A 21,717-nucleotide genomic window follows, 5' to 3' on the forward strand; every position below is an offset into this window, starting at 1 on the left:
TGGAGGAAGATCAGCTATGCTGTGCTCCCTACGACTCTACTCTACCTCCTTCCTTGTACCTCTGTGGGCAGTGTAATGCTATAGATTTGGAGAAGGTCCTCATCAAGTCACATCATGTCAATAGGGATTTATTAAGCACTTACTGCCTGTCAGGCATTATGTCAAGCCCTGCAAATATACATATAAGAAGAAAAATTAGCTATTACCCTCAAGGAATTTAAATTCTAATGGGGTTAGAGAAAGCTACATGGTACAGTGGATAGAATCAAAGTTGATAAAGGTATCCAGAGTAGGGACATGGTAAAGGAAGTCCTGTGGAAATGAACCAAGAGTATAACTTGGAGAGGACCAAAGCCATTCTTGGCCTGGGCCTCCTTAAATATGAGAATCAATCAAGGGGAGAGGCTAAAGAGGCAGAGTTAATTAATCCAGTGGAACCAGAGCAAGCTTCCAGGATGAAGAGCTTTCTGTGTCATGAGACACAAAGTCCTATGGAGATAAATTAGCAAGTGCAGCCTGGAGAGGAATGATGACAATCCATCTGTCCTTCTTTCCCTTCTCTCCCACCTACTAATGCTGACATAAAAAAATTTTCTGGCTTGTCAAAACATGATTTCTAAGAACCCAGCAAAGCCTTTGAGGATGGTGGGATGATGTGGACTGAGGTCATTCAAGTAAATGGCAGTAGGATCAATAAAATCCTTTATTAATTGCTTTACAGAAATATTCTGAGTCAGAATAGAACATATGCTAAGCTCTCCATGAATATCAATGGCACTTACAACACCCACCCAAAAAAAGAAATGAACTAGCTAGAAAGGAAGGAGGGACACTGCCCTTTGCATTATTTTCCTGGACAAGTAAGAGAAATGAGAGTTTCTAATTTAGGGCATTAAAAAACCCTGTTCCTAAGACTGAAGTTATACTAGGGACTCTGGATTTCTCCAAAAAATTATATGTTTATTATTAAGCGAATAAGAGGGTCAACAAATGGGTACTATTTAGCATTAATAATCATTAAGCTAATAGTTTTAAGGTCTCAGTTGTAAAGATAGATTGACAATCTATATTCCAGAAAAAAAACAGAACGTTATTTTGTAACAATTCTAATATTTCAATAATTTGTAACTTCATCTATATAGGTTTCTTTCTCTTCATGCACAGATTATAAATATTTTTGCAGCTTAATAGGTAGAAATTTTATTATTTGATCGTCAACTTGTATATGATGAAGCTCTGCAAACCTAGGCAGATAGGTGGCACAGTAGGAAGAGGGTGGCACTTGGATCCAGGAAGATATGAATTCAAATCTGACCTCAGATACTTTCTGCTTTGTGACCCTGGGCAAATCAACCCTCTGTTTCACTTTGCTCATCTAAAAATGGGCAGCTAGGTGGATAGAGAACCACTCCTGAAGTCAGGAGGACCTGAGTTCAAATCTGACCTCAGACACTTAACACTTCCTAACTGGACAAGTCAATTAACCCCAAATGCCTCAGGAAAAAAAAATAGCACCTGTTTCCCAGAGTTACTGAGGAAAAATTAAGACAATATTCGTTAAGCATTTTGGAAATTTTAAAGATCTCTATAAATATAATTATTATTATTATTAAAGCTAACTAGGCTGGTCCTTAGATGATGAAAAAACAGCTGTCAAGTTATACCTGAAGTTTCTTTGATGCTGAAAGTTTGTTAAATTTTACATTATTGAACATATATAACCTATATTAAATTGCTTATCATCTTAGGGAGGAGGGAGAAAAAGAAAGGAAGGAAAAAATTCAGAATTCAAAATTTTATTAAAAAGAATGGTAAAAATTGTATTTATATGTAATTGGAAAAATATTCTTTTTTTTTTTAAAAAAAAAAGAAAGATTATTGAAATGCCATATTCTACTGCTATATATTTGGAGATCCCAGGGTCACTATTATGTTTTAATGGGACATTGGGGTAAAACTTTAGTGAACAAAAAACAAGATACTTTCTTCAACGTTCAACTGATATGCTCTAAATGAGGTGGGTATTGCCTCCATTGGAGCACCCGTAAACACATTCTCATCCCATTAAGATTCTTAACAAAGAATGTTAACAAACATTCTCCCAAAGTTTCTCCTCAAAGAATGTGTTCAACACATTGCAAATCCTCCTTATTCATTCATTCACTCAATTATCTATTTTTTTTTAGATTTGATGGGTATCAGCCAGTACTGAGGCTATCCCACCACCTTTAGTCATATACTTTTTGACAAACAGGAGGTCATAGTGTGTATAGAACTAGCCTGAATGTCAAGACTGGGCTTCAAGTCCTTCTTGACTAGCTCTGTCACCCTGGGCAATTCACTTCACCTCTCAATGTCCCAGGTAACTCTCTAAGACTCTAAGTTAGAGATGAATTTCTGAATGTTATTAGTAGAAGGGTTTCTACACCAGAAATTACTCATCCTATGAAATCATAAGTCCTGAACAAAAAAACCTGAAATCTCATATGCCACTTCTCACTCATAGGTCATCATTGAAAGTTGAGTATAGCCTGTGTGTGCACAATATGTATTTCTGCATTGCCCTTTGAATCACCTGTGACTGATTTTTTGAAAGATTCCAAGATTTGCAATCAGATAGCTTTATAATGAGAATATTTAACTTAAAAACAAAATAAAACAAAACAGTTCTTATCCCAAGGATCACTTTGGTATTATTAAAAGCACTGGGCAGTTTCTAATATATAATCCTAAACACAATCCATATTGTAATTAAAATGTGATCAAAGTAAAAGTTTTGATTGATTGCTAATTTATATGAAATTAATATACTAATATATATGAAATATCTTGAACTCTATTATATGGTTCAGTAAAGATTAAAATATTTTTTGTGCATTACTTAAACAAGCAAGGTTACAACTAAAGAAATTTCCTTATAAATAAATAAAGCTCATTATATGAGATTATAGCTATAAACCTAAGAATAGATTTAAGTCTAAAAAGAAAGATTAAGTTTTTTTTTTTAAATCTTTGAAACTGTCTTTACATGATGGATGAAAATTCAGAAGGAAAGTGAAAATTTTAGTCAATTATTTATACACATGTACACACATACACACATATCCATACTTCCCAACATCAAAATGATTTGACTGAATTTTTCAACTTTCATCCATATGTTTCAGCATTTCAGCATTGGGTAGACATAGCTCAAATATATTTCAAGTGGAAAATCATTTTGACTGCAAATTGTGTTGTGATTTTTTTCCCTCCTCGTTACATTAGGAGCAGATTGCTATTTGTTTGTATGATTTCTAAGAAAAATTGGATGACGGAAATATGGAGCATTTTTCCTAATGCTATTGTTTTTAGTAAAATGGTTTACTATCAGTTGAATAGGGTTTATAAAACAAATGGTATGAGTTTCATGTATAACAGTTTAATTAAACAGAGGAGTTTTTGCAGTATATGATCATGGAACAAATTCAAGCTTAATTAGGATGGAGAGGAAATGTGAGAAAGCAGATCATAGGAAATTTTTAAAAAAGAAAAAATGTGATGTTGTTGATCATCCACTTCCTGTTTGTAAAGGAGTTGATAACCTTTATCTCACTATAGCTATTGTTTAATATCACTTTCTTTAGGAAAATATATAACGTTAATAGCTGCACAGATTAATGCAACAAAACTACATTGGTCTTAACTCCAGCCAATTAAATGGCTGAAGTAATCAACTGAATGTGCTACTATCCCATCAGTTATTTTAGTCTGATACATACACAAGCCCTTGTAAAAATGAGGGAGTTTGATGCAATGGCTTCCAAGGTCCCTTTTGGACCTAAAACTATGATTCTGTCATCTCACAGGCCTTTTGCTACAAGGGATTCTAATTGAGATGAAATTTATAATCAGAATTATAACATCAGAGCTGGAAATCCGAGACTGTCTTTATATGATGGATAGAAAATTGAAAAGAAAAGTGAAAATTTTAGTTAATTGTTTATATACATGCGCACACATATACACATATCAATACTTCTCAAAATCCAAATGATTGACTGAATTTTTCAATTTTCATCCCTATGTTTCTGAGTTTCAGTTCTGGATAGACATAGCTCAAATATATTTAATTTAACCAGATCATTTTATGAATGAGGAAACAGAAGACCTGAGAGATTGTTGACTTGCTAGCAAAGGTTATTCAGTTAATTAGCAACAAGGCCATCCATAAGTTGTGAAAAAGATAAAAAGCTTTCTTTACTCAGGTTAATATCATATAAAGTTATATATAAAAGTCATACATATATGTTTATATATGACAATAAAAGTCATTATTATAGTCAAAGTTAGAGGACCTTATATTCCCATTTTTTTCTCCACTTAATATATTTTAGTGCTGTGACTTAGGGTGGCAAGAAAATAAAAATAAAAGGAAAGAGGGAAAGGATAAGGAAGAATTCTTTGAGGAAAAACTTCTAAGATGTCTTTCTTTTTCTGAACCCAAGAGGAGAGGGGGGGAACCTGAGAACCTGCCACTAAGGCAGGCTTACCTTTCCAATCTTGGAAAAGCTAGTAATTCTCTGGTCCTTCATTTCCTCAACTATAAACATGATCTGATTCAATTAAATGATTTCTGAGATCCCTTCCAACTCTGAATCTAAGAGTTTGTAGATCTACAAAGATGGACTATTTCTCTCACTACTGCTTCAAATCATAACATTATTTTAAAAATAAAAATATAATTTGAGAGAATTTAAGTTTGGAATTAACTTTATTTCTGTACTTTGATCAACATAATGAACAACCATAAATACAAATGAAAGATGATAAAGATTATCCACCTCCTGAGAGAGGAGTGATAGACTCGTAAAATACAATAAGACATATATTTTTGAAAGATGGTTACTATGGAAATTTATTTTGCTTCCTTATCCATAAACACAAGATTTTTGCTTTTCTGTTATGTCAGTGGAGAAAAAGAAGGGAGACAGATAAAATCATTTTTTGATTGCTGAAAAAAAATTAAAATATATTTTACATGTTTGTATTTAACTTTGAAATGGCCTGTGAGTTTCTTTGAGTAAAACTTTCCCTATTTAGAGAAAAATGGATAATCTAGATAATTTAAAAAGGCAAAATGTTATTTTTTTGTAACTCATTTTCTCTCTTTTTTGGAGGAGGATCTCTTTTATACGTCTTTATATGTGCATGTATGCATACACTATATACTCATGTATATATACTCACTTGCACACTTGGCCATGTCATATACAAATATGCATATACCTGTTTTCTTATTAATCTATCCCTTAAACATTCCTTTGAGGCTAACTGCTTTGGCCAGTTGACATATTACAAGTGTGTCTTATTTCAGTAAATATAAGGAAGGGGACAGAGTGTTGAAGAACAAACAGGGGAAATAGAGCTTGGGATGTTTTGTTTGTTTGTTTTAATTGGCATTCAACAGTGTGGCCATTAATACTCTCTTCATTTTGATGTTTTCTTTCTAAAGTCCATCATTCAGAAGGAAGTACAAGAGCCCTCACATTAAAGGATGTTTTGAATGGAACTTTTCATTATAAAACTTTTTTTCCAAATTGGATTTCAGGCAAGTTGATTGTCCTGTTTGTGTTTTTGTCTTTCAGTTCTTAATAGGTATTCTAATCCTGTGTGAGTTCTCTAGCTGTCTAGAATGCCTAGTCATATCAGCTGAAATGAAAACAAAAACAATTTGTCTTTTATCCTTTAGACCTCATAATGACACTTTTCTAATGAACTTTTTCAATTAATATTTAGTAAGAACTTACTCTGTATAAGGTGCTTTGAACAAGAAACTTAAAATTGGAAGAGGCCTTAGAAGTCATGTTATTTCATGTTATAGTTATTTTTATATGACTCATATTCCTCTAAGATACACTGTTAGCTTCCTGAAAGCAGAGTGCTTACTATGTAAATGTGCTTTTAGAGTGTTTTACATACATTGAGTATTTAATAATGCTTATTGCACTAAGTTGAATTAAGTTGGAAAATCTAAATTTAAAAAACCCTGAACACTTTTATTTAAGTATAAAAATTCAACATACACATAAATATAGATGAATATATATGAAATAAAAATGAAATAAAGTAGATATTTGAAGTACATTTCCATAAGGTTACACATGATAAAACAATTACAACATATAATAAGAATTGCTTTTGAGAATGACTGATAGGATATGCTCTTCTGGTCTGGAATTACAGCAATGAATTTTCAGATAGGAATAGGGGTGGGTAATGAGGAGGAGAACAGGATGCCAGCTTAGATTATGGAAGGAATAAACATGTGCAAGTGTGCATGCATGCATGAGAATTGAGGAGGGTTGGTGGGTAGAAATTAACCCAACCAACAATGAGCTAAATGCTCATAATGTCAGACTTTTTTCAATGTGTTGGTTAGTTTTGCTAAATTGGTTTAACAAGCTTTTAAAAGGCCACAAAATCAGCAGTATTTAGTGGTTTTTAATATCAGTGATAGCTTGTTTTTCCACTTGAAAGCTACAAAGAGTGATGACTTATCATTGATATAGTCAAAGCAGTATCTAATGTGCACCAAAGGTATTTATTTTTTGTGTGTAGGAAATAGAATAGTGAAAGTTAACATAGATATACTGTGATTAATGATGGAGGGATATGTGGAGCATTCAGGGAGGAGTGACACCTCTGGTATGAGAGTTTGCCAAATCCTTTTCAGGGCAGCTCATCCACTTTTGATGTTCAACTGTCACCCAGCTCTCATCTGTGGCTCCAATAAGCTGGAGCCTGCATAGCAGCCACACTCTAGTAAAAATCATCTTGGCAGTGAGGTTAAACCAGGTTGAAGGTAACCAACAGGCTTCAAACTGAGATAAGGCTATATCAACTCCAAGCTCACAAAGACTTCCCCTGCTGGAATGGCAAACAAGAACAATTTGTTCCAATGACAATGAGAAGTAGGTGCTGTGCAGCCTTTGAGTTTGGTCAGACAAAGAAGAGCCCAAGATCATCCTCTGCATCCCAAGCCTGCATCAGTCATCCCGACTTTTGTCTTGTGTGGATTTTGATGACTCTGGAAGAGATGGTGAAGCTTGGTGCAACTCAGCCTCATTTAAATCCATTAGGTGTGTAAATGAAGACATCAGCCAGTGATAGCACTGGTCCTCTTTGAAACAAAGGACAAACCACAATAATTAATGATGGAAATGAAGCAAATGGATAAAAAAATAGTATTCCAGGTACCAAACAGTGGAAATGGAATGAGGAATATAATTTAAGTTTAAAGTTTATAAAATTGTCGTTGCATTTGTTTTTCAGATATCTAGGGTCACTCTTAAAGTTGAATTTAAAAAAACACAAACATTTATTGCTATTTTTTATAAAACCTAGATTTCCTGAAATATCCAATCCCCTCTCCCTCCAAGAGTTATCCATTAAAGCAAAGACTTATAAACTTAAAAAAAAACCAATTTAGCAAAACCAATCAACTTATCAAAAAAAAGTCTGACATATACAACATTCCATGCCCAGAGTTCTTCACCTCTGCAAAACTGAAGAGTGAAAGGCCTGGAAGTGCTTTCTCATGTCTCTGCTTTGGCACCAAACTTGGTTATTGTCATTTCAAAATATTCATTTTTGATTGTTTTCTATTCCTAAAAGAGAACTTTTAAAATGTTGCATTTCATTAAAAAGTGTATCTATTTATCTGTCTAATGAAGTTTAGAGTTCCAATACCAATTGCAGAAGGAAATCTTATTAACATTTTAACATTTCAATAGTAACTATAACTAGGGAAATTTGGTAACAATCATAATGTACATACTTGTACCCTAACAAAGGATTAGAACTAGGATGAAAAAACTGAGGTTCAAGCACTTGTCCAAGTTACTTCTAGAACCTGTGTCCTGATTCCCCATACAATGTTCATTTTCCTTTAATCAAGATCACTGTTGAGTTATATTTTTCTTCTTCATTCTTGTTTAAAGGACATGAATACCTCCGAAAATCTGCAGATGATAACATTATATTGTATAATATTGAAACAGGAGAAACATCTATCGTCTTGAGTAATAGCACCATGGTAAAGTATCACATGTATCTATACTTTTCAATAAAATTATTTAAAGGTGTTCAATTTATTCAAATACAAGATATCAATGTTGATTAAATTTTCTTGTTCTCTGATCAACTTCTTTAAAATTTCAGAAGAGTGTAAATGCTTCAAGTTATGGATTATCATCTGATCGGCAGTTTGCATATCTAGAAAGTGATTATTCAAAGGTATTCTCTTATGTTAGTGCTTAATTTGCCTGCCTATATGTGTTTGTGCGTGAATATTCTCAAACCCATTATTTGACAAACTCTAGAAACAATTTTGTCCAACAATCATGTCCACATAAGCAATTGAAAAGGAAGTGGAAATCCTTCTATTTGAAACTAACCTTGCTGAGTTACTCATCTTCAGATTTACTGATTTAGTGATTTTGGGGGGCATCTAAATGGGACAGTAGAGAAAGTGCTTGATATGGAGTTAGGAAGATTCATCTGCTTGAGTTCAATGGTTCAGGCATTATAAAGTTCATTTAATTCTTACTTTAATAAATAAAACGTCCTTTATGATTGCTTATTCAATAAATGCTTACTTTCTATAAAAATAAATAATTTAAAATTTCCCAGTCTATTCACCAGTGCAACTATTGCCTAAGGAGGGAATATTTGGTACTTTTGACTTCATCTAAATTGAGAATAAAGACTGAGCTAGTATCAGGTGAAAGTAATAACTTTACGTTTTGTGTGCTTTTATGGGATTAAAACTTTGGAGTGTAGCTATGATTAAAAAAAAACAAGCAAACCCCAAAATATGCAAAGACCATCAGTGCTGAGTAGGGCATTACTATGTTTAAGTCTATACTATCTATATGAAAATGTTACTTTCATAATCCTGATTGGGTTTTCTATGATAATTATTTGCATCCTAATTGTTTTTGTCTTTTTATTCAATCTAACAGCTTTGGAGATATTCCTACACAGCAACATATTATATTTTTGACCTTATAAATGGGTAAGATTTGTCTTTTTATATATGCGTTATATGCTATAACATTGAAATATAATATGATATGCTATGTAACGTAATATAATAAAGTATAATGCAATATATTAGAATGGAATAGGACAGAATAATAGAATATAATAGTAGAAGCTAACATAGAAATTTCTACTAGAAATCCTAATGAACTTCCATATTTTGTTGCTTTTCTTAAAGGCAGAACAGTGCTAATTTTCATTAGAAAACAAAAGAAAATACATGTTTTCCAATATCACAATATTGTTGCCAATTGAATGCTTTGAACCCTGAATATCAAGATTTCATCTTGCATTATAATCATCAATGAATGCTTTTCTCTAAGTCCCTTACTTTTCCAAGGTGTGCCTCAATTTCTTCATCTATACAGTCGGCTTTGGAAGAGCAATAAATTTGGGGAATTTTTTGATTTTATAATTTCTTTCTATTTTACCTCTTCATGCTGTTCTAATCTCTTCTCTTCATATGATCTTTAAAAATAACTGTCTCCCCTCTTCCCCTTTGCTTTTACCTCTTTCATTTTAATTGTTCTGTGATTTAATTCCAAATTTAAATAGCACCTATATGGGTGTATACATTATATCTGTGTGTATGTGTGTTTATATATATATATGTTGTGTGTCATTATCAACAGCTGGAGAATGAATATTTACAGTCTCAGTTATTCATTCCATAAAAATTCATTAAGTGGCATTATATGACTCTCAAAGTAGAGACCAACCTAAAATACATTCCATTCACTAAATAGTGTGGAAAAGGAATGAGTAATATAATTTGAGTTTAAAATTAAAAGGATTATCATTGCATTGATCCAAATAAAGGGCTTTGAAAGATTTGAAGAAGAAATCACATTTAAAGGAGAAATTCAGGTTGGGGTTACAAAATGAAGATAGGAGAAATCAGGGAAAGTTTCATGGAGGAACAACAAAATTGGATCTTCCTTTACTAATCTTTTCGATTTAAACAGACTATTCTAAAACTGGACTATATTTGGGGACAACCATTGGTATTTAATTGGAAATTCCAGTCCAAAATGCATCTTCTAATTAGAAATGACTTGCTAATTATGCTTTGAGGATAAAATCAGTTTAGGGGGAAAGATATGCATCAACTGTTTCTCAATACACATATTTTTTTAGCCTATTGCTTCTGGAGAGTGGATCTGTCATATTTAAGTTTCCACAAAGAAGAAAAATACAAGGGAAGGGAATATTTATTTGATTTTTTCTCATTTAAAATGGCTTTACCTGAAAGAGGATATAAAATTTGTATATTCCTAAGGCTTTGCTTATCTTGACATGATATGTTTCTCTGCTTTTTAAAGCAATGAAAACTGGACAGTTAGAAGGGACTTTCTTGTAGGAAGAAATATGCCCAACTTCAAAAATAACTAACTGTCTATAGGAAACAAAATATAGTAGAATAGAAATGTCAGTGGACTACTTTGGAGTCCAAAGACCTAGGTGAAAGGCCTAGATCAGTTATCTTATTGGCTAACCATGTATCCTCAGGCAAGTGATTTAAATTTCTGGACCTCAGTTTTCTCATTCATAAAACGAAAATAAGACACACTTCCTGACAGATTCTGAGAATCAGTGAAATTAGATTATTTGTAAAAATTTATCCATAACCATAAGTAAACACATTAATCTATGCTGTTAATTAAAGAACAAAGCCTATCTAAAATTTATTTTGTTTTCTTACCATTTACCTTTCTCATTTTATCTTTCAATCTACTTTCTAGAGATCCATATCTTTTAACAATAACAACAAAACACAATAAATCAGCTCAGCAAACTAACTACCAACTCCAGTGTGATATATATTATTCTATACTCATAGTTCTTCATCTCAGGAAAGAAGGGAATATGGTACTTTCTCATAACTCTTATTTGAGGTCAGTTTTCATCATTACAATTTCACAACATTCAGTTTCAGTTGTTTTATTATTGTTTTTGTTTCCATTTTCATCATTATATCCACAATGATTGTAAGGAGAGGGTCGTCTACTCTCAATCCCAGAAGCCTAAATATCCAATTGAATAAAGCAAAAATAAGCTAGGTGTGAATAAGTATCCGATAAATGTACGATCTTATGAAGAAGGCCAATGGTATTAAGAGAGAAGGAAAAGATAGCTTCTGTAATGGTCTTCACAGTGGAATAAAGACAGATACTGGATCTTTAACTTTATTAATATCCTGAACTCCCAAATAAGAAAGAAAGTTCTCTCTACTGCTGAAGGCCAGCACTTTCTTTGCATTTTATAGTCTTAGATATTTGTCTACAAGAATGAAGTTAAATAATGTGGAAGAAGGCTTCCAATATATTGAGCAATTTCTTTATAGAAACTTCATGGGAAAACATAACTAAGAGCCTCACTTGAAAAATATAGATGGATAGGTTGCAATCAACATCATTAGAGGGAGTATATACAGAAATGAAATTATTGATCCATTAAAGTATTGCAATATTATTATTCATATCTTTTTAGAGATGTTGAGAATGATTATAATGTCCTTTAGTAGACTAAAGTCTTAAGGATAAGAATTTATTTTTATATAATCCAAAATCCATTGGGTGCTATTTGTTCACTTTATCTCTTCTCAGGGAATAAATGTATATAGTCATTTATTCAATACATATATCTGAAGACTCATCAAGTTGTCATATAACCTCTTTATCTGCACATTAATTAAATCAGTGCATAATACAGAGAAGGCACGGCAATAGGAACAGAGGGGAAAGCAAACAGTATCCGGGAATTTACAACATATCAGGATATAGAAAAATAAACATTCTTACTCAGAGAGCTTTGCAAATGTATAGTCATTTTCATTGTTTTCCTCTATACCATAACAAAATTTTCCATGATGTGCTTTACCTACAAAATGAGTTCAGATTTCAAGAAAAGTGGAAGGCAGATTGGTTCACAGTTCCCACATGCCATGCATCACAGTATCATATTTAATTTTTAACTACTAAACAGTGAATTCAGTCAAAATCTTTTTTTCCTCAAAACCAAATTAATTGATCATCTTGGCATCTTTAATTAGAGTCTAATTAAGATGTGAGTGATTCCAACAACCCTTGAAAAACAAAGATGACTCATTTCATCTTACACAGGAAATGATTCTTGAAATGATGTCCATCATTCTAAAATAATACATAGACATCAGAAACAAGAGTATCTACTGAGCTGTAAAGACATCATTGCCAGTCAGAAGAGACCTGAGGGCATAAATATCAATATTTTCAAAAAAGTCTATGTGAATAATTGTATAGACTATTCTTAATATTCAGAAAAAATAAGGAAGTGCTATAAAATTTCATAAAAGGCTTACAAGTAGGCCATTAAAGGATGTGCAATATAAGAAAAGCTTGTCTTCAAGATCCACTTGATCTCAATTTACACAGTACTTCCATGCAACATCCTCCTCTCATGAATATCCAGGAGTTTTATGCTGAGATTTCCATCTTATAGGAAGAAGCCTACTGTATAAGTTTTTCTTTACTCTATATTCCCTCTTAAGTTATATGGCTCCATTAATGCATTGTTGGGGGAATTGTGAAATTGTTTAACAATTCTGAAAAGCAATTTGCAATTATATGAAGAAATTGGATAAATGTTCATAATTTTTGACTCACATGCTCCACTTCTAGGCATGTAACTTGAAGAGGTCAATAAGAAATAGTATACCCAAATATTTCTAAGAGGATTTATTTATGTAGCAAACATATAGAAATAAAGTCTGTACTCATTGTTTAGGGGATGAATAAAAGTTATAGAATGCAAATGTAATAGAATATTATTATAAGAGAATGCTATTATAAATTATGAATATAAGAAAAGCAAGGAAAAACTTACATGAATTAATATAAAGTAAAGTAAGGACAATTTGGAAATCAATATATGCAATGACTACATCAGCATAAAATGAAAAGATCCACAACAAAATAACTGAAACTGAATATTAAAAAAATAGAATAGCTAAGAGAAATACGAGAAGGCACTGCCATTACTTTACAGAGGGGACTTTTGGTATGGAATACTACATAGGGAATTTTGATAGGAATACTTGTTCTTTACTTTTAAAAACTTATTTTATTATTATAGCTTTTTATTTACAAGATGTATGCATGGGTAATTTTTCAGCATTGACAATTACAAAACCTTTTGTTCCAACTTTTCCCCTCCTTCCCTCCATTCCTTCCCCCAGATGGCAGGTTGACCAATACATGTTAAATATGTTGAAGTATAAGGTAATACAATAGATGTATACATGTCCATACAGTTGTTTTGCTATACAAAAAGAGTCGGACTTTGAAATAGTGTACAATTAGCCTGTGAAAGAAATCAAAAATGTAGGTGGACAAAAATAAAGGGGTTGGGAATTCTATGTAGTCATTCATAGTCATCTCCCAGAGTTCTTTCCCTGGTGTAGCTGGTTCAGTTCATTACTGCTCTATTGGAACTGATTTGGTTCATCTCATTGCTGGAGATGGCCACATCCATCGGAATTGATCATCATATAGTATTGTTGTTGAAGTATATAATGATCTTCTGGTCCTGCTCATTTCACTCAGCATCAGTCTCTCCAAGCCTTTCTGAAATCATCCTGCTGGTTATTTCTTACAGAACAATAATATTCCATAATATTCATATACCACAATTTATTCAGTCATTCTCCAAATGATGGGATCCACTCAGTTTCCAGTTTCTGGCCACTACAAAGAGAGCTGCCACAAACATTCTTGCACATGTGGGTCCCTTTCCCTTCTTTAAAATCTCTTTGGGGTATAAGCCGAGTATTAACACTGTGGGGTCAAAGGGTATGCACAGTTTGATAACTTTTTAAGCATAGTTCCAGATTGCTCTCCAGAATGGCTGGATCCATTCACAATTCCACCAAAAATATATCAGTGTCCCAGTTTTCCCACATCTCCCCCAACATTCAGCATTATCATTTCCTGTCGTTTTAGCCAGTCTGACAGGTGTGTAGTGGTATCTCAGAGTTGTTTAATTTGAATTTCTCTGATTAATAATGACTTGGAGCATCATTTCATATTGCTAGAAATAGTTTCAGTTTCTTTGTCTGAGAATTGTCTGTTCATATCCTTTGACCATTTATCAATTGGAGAATGGCTTGATTTCTTATAAATTAGAGTCAATTCTCTATATATTTTGGAAATGAGGTATTTATCAGACCTTTGATTGTAAAAATAAATTTTCCCAGTTTATTGCTTCCCTTCTAATCTTGTCTGCATTAGTTTTGTTTGTACAAAAAGTTTTCAATTTGTTATAATCAAAATTTTCTATTTTGTAATCAATAATGATCTCTAGTTTTTCTTTGATGATAAATTCTTTCCTCTTCCACAGGTTTAAGAGGTAAACTCTCCTGTGTTCTTCTAATTTATTTATTTATTTATTATTTTTTATTATAGCTTTTTATTTACAAGTTATATGCAAGGGTAATTTTACAGCATTGACAATTGCCAAACTTTTTGTTCCAATTCTTCCCCTCCCTTCCCCTCATCCCCTCCCCCCGCTGGCAGGTTGACCAATACATGTTAAATATGTTAAAGTATAAATTAAATACAATATAAGTATACAAATCCAGTTATTTTGCTGTACAAAAAGAATTGGACTCTGAAATAGTATACTATTAGCCTGTGAAGGAAATCAAAAATGCAGGTGGACAAAAATAGAGGGATTGGGAATTCTATGTAATGGTTCATAATCATCTTCCAGAGTTCTTTCTTTGGGTGTAGCTGGTTCAATTCATTACTGCTCCATTGGAACTGATTTGATTCATCTCATTGCTGAAGATGGCCACGTCCATCAGAATTGATAATCATATAGTACTGTTGTTGAAGTATATAATGATCTTCTGGTCCTGCTTATTTCACTCAGCATTAGTTCATGTAAATCTCTCCAGGCCTTTCTGAAATCATCCTGCTGGTCATTTCTTACAGAACAATAACATTCCATGACATTCATATACCACAATTTATTCAGTCATTCTCCAATTTATGGGCATCCACTCAGTTTCCAGTTTCTGGCCACTACAAAGAGGGCTACAATAAACATTCTTGCACATACAGGTCCCTTTACCTTCTTTAAAATCTCTTTGGGATATAAAACTAGTAGTAACACTGTTGGATCTAGGGGTATGCACACTTTGATAACTTTTTGAGCATAGTTCCAAATTGCTCTCCAGAATGGCTGGATGTATTCACAATTCCACCAAAAATATATCAGTGTCCCAGTTTTCCCACATCTCCTCTAACATTCAGCATTATCATTTCCTATCATTTTAGCCAGTCTGACAGGTGTGTAATGGTATCTCAGATTTATCTTAATTTGCATTTCTCTGATTAATAATGACTTGGAGCATCATTTCATATTGCTAGAAATAGTTTCAGTTTCTTTGTCTGAGAATTGTCTGTTCATATCCTTTGACCGTTTATCAATTGGAGAATGGCTTGATTTCTTGTAAATTAGAGTCAATTCTCTATATATTTTGGAAATGAGGCCTTTATCAGAACCTTTGACCGTAAAAATGTTTTCCCAGTTTATTGCTTCCCTTCTAATCTTGTCTGCATTAGTTTTGTTTGTACAATTTTTTTTCAATTTGATATAATCAAAATTTTGTATTTTGTAATCAATAACGATCTCTAGTTCTTTTGTCATAAATTCCTTCCTCCTCCACAGGTCTGAGAGGTAAACTATCCTGTGTTCTTCTAATTTATTTATAATCTCATTCTTTATATCTAGGTCATGAACCCATTTTGACCTAATCTTGGTGTACAGTGTTACGTGTGGGTCAATGCCTAGTTTCTGCCATATTAATTTCCAATTTTCCCAGCAATTTTTGTCAAACAGTGGTGTTTTGTCAAACACCAAAAACAAGGGACTTACAAATGAATGAATTTTGGTTCTATTGTAATTTTACAAATATTAGTCATGTACAGACATGCACAGTCTCTGAAAATATTTTCAAGTGTCTTTTGCTGTACATCCTGAATTTCTGCACCTTAATTGCTGGTTTACACTATTTAATAGAATTTAAGAGCTTAATGAGATTTTGTGGACTATGAAATCTAGCTAGTTGTCATATTTTATAGGTAAGATTTCTGAGTCCCCAAAACCTTAAGACATGCCCCAAAAGCTTATCCCAAAAGCTGGGGTCTTTGGGTTTGTCAAACACTAGATTATTAAAGTTATTAACTGTTTTGTCCTTTGAACCTAACCTATTCCACTGATCAACTAGTCTATTTCTTAGCCAACACCAAATGATTTTGGTGACTGCTGCTTTATAATATAGTTTTAGATCTGGTACAGCTAGGCCACCTTCATTTGATTTTAAAAACTTCTTTATTATAAAGTACATGCTGGAAATATACAAACTTCCTACAACACTTAATGAGTAGAATGTCACCATAAATACCAGTTTTCCTTCTATGCTTCTTCGATCCCAGATACCTGGTTACTCTTTCAACCTACAAAGTGGCCAACACTATCCCAGAGGATATTTTCTGATATAAGCCTTGGAAATGATACTTACCTTCCTCCATAGATTTTGGGACATAGCTACATTATCCCTCTGACCCTACCCGAAAGAAGGGAAAAAAATGTGTCAAAAATGTATCCTTTAAAAAGGATATGGGGAGCCTAAGTTTCATACTAATCTAATTAAACTAAAGTGTTAATGACTGATAATATTGCTCTTTTCAGATAAGATTTGCATTTTCATAAAGTTTTTCTGACCCATAATTCAAAGGGAGCAAACTATTTCAGAGTTTCAGGTCCAATAGTAGGATCACTTTGGTAGGGGTAGCTGAGGTTAGACACTACTAGTAATCTTATTGGTATAAGGAAATTGTCATCCTAGAGAATTGTGGGCAACTCAGAAATGCTACATGACTTGCCCAAAGTCACACAGCAAGTATATAACAGAAGAGGGACTTTATTCTGAAGCCAGTTTTCTTTCCACTACCCTACTCTGTTTAGACAGTTTTGAACAGATAGGTCTTTCTGTCTGTCTCTCAAATGACATTATAAAGACATCATTCTGCTTTGCCTCCAATCAGACTAGCCAAATGCACTCATTACTAATAACCTTCAAAAATGATAAATGGAAAGAAATATGACCATGGTAAACCCAGAGATGTTTCACTGTTCTCATCATTCATTAAGGTTATTGCCAAAGCTTCTCTGGAGATGGTACAATAAAAACCAGTGAACTAGCACTCCTCAAATAACACTGTGACATCAATTACTAAATAGAGTTTTTAGGGCCATAGAATGTTTGAAAGTTTCCTTTGGGTGGAGACCTTTGTAATATGAAGGAACATTGCCCAAAATTAAAAATGGTTTTCAGTTTAGTCAGAAATCAACTGTTTTCCTTTTTTTCCTGTTTGAAGTTTAACTCAAGGCAAACCTTTGCACAGATTCTCAAACCACATCTATACTTTTTAAAGTGTGAATTATATAATAGCTCAAAGATTGGGACTTACAAATGAATGAATTTTGGTTCTATTGTAATTTTACAAATATTAGTCATGTACAGACATGCACAGTCTCTGAAAATATTTTCAAGTGTCTTTTGCTGTACATCCTGAATTTCTGCACCTTAATTGCTGGTTTACACTATTTAATAGAATTTAAGAGTTTAATGAGATTTTGTGGACTATGAAGTCTAGCTAGTTGTCATATTTTATAGGTAAGATTTCTGAGTCCCCAAAACCTTAAGACATGCCCCAAAAGTCACCTAACTAGTTAGAGTCAGAGCAAGAACTAGTATCTACAACTCTATTCCCAGGTCAGTAATCTTCAATACATCATATTTCCTCATATATACACACACACACACACACACATTTAATTTTTTTCTACTTTGGTTTTGTCTGTTTCTAAATAGCTTTCCCTTCATTGTATAATAAATATGTTTCTTTTCTTTCTAGAGATTTTACAAGAGAAAATGAACTTCCTCATCCAATTCAGTATTTATGCTGGTCACCTGTTGGAAGTAAATTGGTTAGTAATTGCTAATATATAGACTAACTTAACTATAATCCACCAAAAATAACTAGTTTCAATTTGCTTTTTCTTTAATTTATTTCTCTGGGAGAGAATTTGTTTCAGCATTTACTGGGTACCTATTATATGCAAGGCAGTGGGGTGAAAAAAATCTCACTTCAAGAAATATATTCTACTAGAGAATATCCATTTATAATTTCTTTTGTTTTTAAACCAGATTTGATAAATTTAAAGGCATCTGAAAAGTCAATAAAAATCTCCATTTCAAAATTGCACATTAAAATTTTTTATCTTTTGAAAAATGAGTTTTTAAAAGAAGCATTAGTAAAAATAGTATTTTCACAACTTTCTTAGATTAAATGTAGAAACCAGTAAGCCTGACTGTGTCTAGAATGATTAATGAAGCATTCTATAGATTATTCATGCATAATTAGAGATCTGTACATCTTGTTTTAGTGAGAAAAAGTAAATTTTCAGAATTGTTAGATAATGAGAGAGCATAAGATATTTTTTAAAGATTTGAAATAAACCTTTTCCACAACAATTATAGTTAGCCCTATTGGGAAACATTTTGGGGAAGATATATATTAAGTTAGCATTTCAGATGTGAGCTCCTTTGTACATAAACCAATAGCAAGCTAAGATAGAGTTTCAAAAATTATTACTTTTGAAGAAAAAGCCAATTTTATTTTTCCCTTGCTGCTATACCTACTAAAAAGCTCATGTTCTTCTCTAGGCATATGTCTATCAAAACAATATTTATTTGAAACAAACTCCAAGAGACCCACCTATTCAAATAACATCTACTGGGAAAGACAATCAAATTTTTAATGGAATTCCTGATTGGGTCTATGAAGGTAAGTTAGTGTTGTTTTACCTCTTATTTTAAAAACAACAGCAACTACAACATAAGATTAATAGGGCTAGGTTCCATCATTATTCAGGCAGGTCCTTGGCTAAGATGGCACCAAGTAATGGGGAATCAGAGGTAATTATTTGATGTAGCAACCTGACATAATGACTTAGATAGTGCCATCTTTGAGGTGACATGGGATCTAAGTTCTGTCTCTGATTCATACTGGAAAAGCCACTTAACTTCTCAATGGACTCTAAAACTACATATTGTAAAGAAATTGCTGGTTTGTAATGATAGAGAGGATATCCTCACTGGGAATTCCCTACAGCAATGAGTTCACAGGTCCAGGTCAAAACTTGAACCCCTAGATCAAAGAACGTATGTTGGATTTCATCTTCCTAACATCAAAGTAGAGAGTCAAGGAGACTTAGCCCTATGGATTATTAGTATCATTAACACACCAGCAGAAGCCACAGATTATTTATATTACCAAGTAAATTTGGTAAATTTTTCAAGTATTTATATGGAAAAACATTTCCTGTTTTCTCCAAAATGGGACCAGACTGAACCTCTTTTAATACAGATTTTCTCACTTATAGGATGGGCATAATAATAGCTCCAGTACTTACATCACAAGGTGGCCATGAGGAACTTATAAATGCATAAAAAAGAACTTTGCAAGTCTTAAAGTACAATGTAAATGACAACTACTAAAAGCTTATTATTATTATCATCATCATCACCATTATTATCTTAATAAATCAACAAAACAATCAATAAATAAACATAAAGTGCCTACTAGGTGCCAGAGAATGTGCTAACATGCTGAATCTTTGAGTGGGAGTCCATGCCTTATTTTCCATGATTTTCACACATTCTGTCCTCTTTTCCAAGGAAAATGCTTCCAAAAGAGACATTTTCACCAAGAAAATTCTGTTGAAATCTGAGTTGTAGAATTAAAGAATCTCAAGTTTGAAAGGGACTTGTAGAAATGTAATTAGATCCAGTTCTTTCCTGTATGAGAAATCTATCTAAACTATTGCTGTCAAAAGAAAACTTACAAAGCAATTCCACAACCTCCATTGGGAACCCATTCTTACCACTTTAACTAAGACCCCACATTCCAGTGTAAGCCTATTTCTCTCAGTTCTGGCTGCAGGAAGACTATTAAAACTAGGAATAGTGCCCACAGAGAAATCAATGCTGCTGAAGCTGATCCACTATTAATAAAGAAAAGATTTCTATTTTTGGTATGGTATAATAGAGAGATCAGTGGACCTGTAGTCTGGTATTTATTAGATGTGTGATCATGGATAAGGTAACAACTTCTTTGAACCTCTGCTTTAAAATATGCATAAACAATACCTATAGGAGCTGCTTTACCATGTGATTGTAAGACTCACATCAGATAATCTAAAAAAGACATTTTGGAAACTTTTAAGAAATATATCATAATCATATAAAATAATTTATGTAATAGATTGCTAATTTATATTTATTGGCCATAACTGGATTAAAGTTTTGAATGGGATGCAAGAATAAACTATTCCTGTTTACCACAAATATTTGGTTTTTTAAATTACTAAACCTGTTTTATGTAGCATGTCAGTCTAATAAGAGAATCCTTACAGCAAAGAACTATTTGAAAGTAACTGTAATTATTTTGAAAAGTAAATTATAACAATAATTAATATAGAGATGCTTATTTTTCAGAGGAAATGCTTGCTATAAAATATGCTCTCTGGTGGTCTCCAAATGGAAGGTTTTTAGCATATGCAGAATTTAATGATACAGATATACCAGTTATTACATATTCTTATTATGGTGATGAACAGTATCCTAGAACAATAAATATCCCCTACCCAAAGGTATGTTGAATGCTTTTAACAGATATTTTTATTCCTTTGGTGTAAACATGAACAATAATAACTATGAATAAAGATGGGAATCAATAAAATTGGAAAACTTTTTTTTATGTGTTACAAAAGTAATTTTTTTTGTTTAATCTTCTAATACTCTGGACATCTGAGTGTGCTTCATGAGGTTGCCTTTCAATATACATCTTGAGGAAGCATAAATTACTAAAGGGAAATAAGTTAAATTTCATTTTGGTTCTTTTAAACTATCAAGCTCAACATTCTAATTTCCATTTTCTAATCCTTCTTCAAGTGTCTTAAAATGTAAATTGGAGAGGGAAACATTAATGTTGACTTCATTGATCCTTCTCTCATATAGATATTAGCTTAACTAGCTAGAGGGACATATATGCTGCCTAATATAGTACTATAGACCCTATGAGCATCAGTTTCTTCAATTATGAAGTATGTGTGTGTTGGGGATGGCAGAGAAGAGAGAGAGCCAAGTAATCTTTAAATAATCTCTTTAGTCTTTCTAGCTTAAAATTCTGTTCAGTTATTCTCTGCTTTGATGTTCCATTCACTAGACTCAGAGAGGAATATTGAATAGCGGGTCGAATAAAGATATGACTAAGAATTTTTGAACTTAGATTTTGTTTAGTCATTTTTTCAGTCATGCCCAACTCTTCAGAAATTCATTTGTGCCTTTTCTGGGCAAAATTATTGGAGTGGTTTGTTATTTTCTTCTCCAGATCATTTTACAGGTGAGGAAACTGAGGCAAATAGGATTAAGTGATTTAAGAACGATCACACAACTAGTAAATATCTGAGACCAGATTTGAACTCAGAGTTGTCTAGCCCACTGAGCCACTTAGCTACCCT

The 21,717-nt window shown here is 32.7% G+C and overlaps 1 protein-coding gene across 2 annotated transcripts in view; it reads left to right on the forward strand.

Moving 5' to 3' along the window:
- The window catches only part of FAP (fibroblast activation protein alpha), a 96,027-nt gene that overhangs the window by 11,629 nt on the left and 62,681 nt on the right, over positions 1 to 21,717 (forward strand). For both annotated transcript variants that reach the window (XM_031960576.1, XM_031960575.1), the window contains exons 3-9: positions 5,495 to 5,590; positions 7,983 to 8,077; positions 8,203 to 8,277; positions 9,006 to 9,058; positions 18,048 to 18,120; positions 18,860 to 18,980; positions 20,693 to 20,847. In XM_031960576.1, coding sequence (XP_031816436.1) covers positions 5,495 to 5,590; positions 7,983 to 8,077; positions 8,203 to 8,277; positions 9,006 to 9,058; positions 18,048 to 18,120; positions 18,860 to 18,980; positions 20,693 to 20,847 — 668 coding nt within the window. The remainder of the gene's footprint in view (positions 1 to 5,494; positions 5,591 to 7,982; positions 8,078 to 8,202; positions 8,278 to 9,005; positions 9,059 to 18,047; positions 18,121 to 18,859; positions 18,981 to 20,692; positions 20,848 to 21,717) is intronic.

This window comes from Sarcophilus harrisii, chromosome 3 (assembly GCF_902635505.1).
Source record: "Sarcophilus harrisii chromosome 3, mSarHar1.11, whole genome shotgun sequence".
Taxonomy (NCBI): Eukaryota; Metazoa; Chordata; class Mammalia; order Dasyuromorphia; family Dasyuridae; genus Sarcophilus; species Sarcophilus harrisii.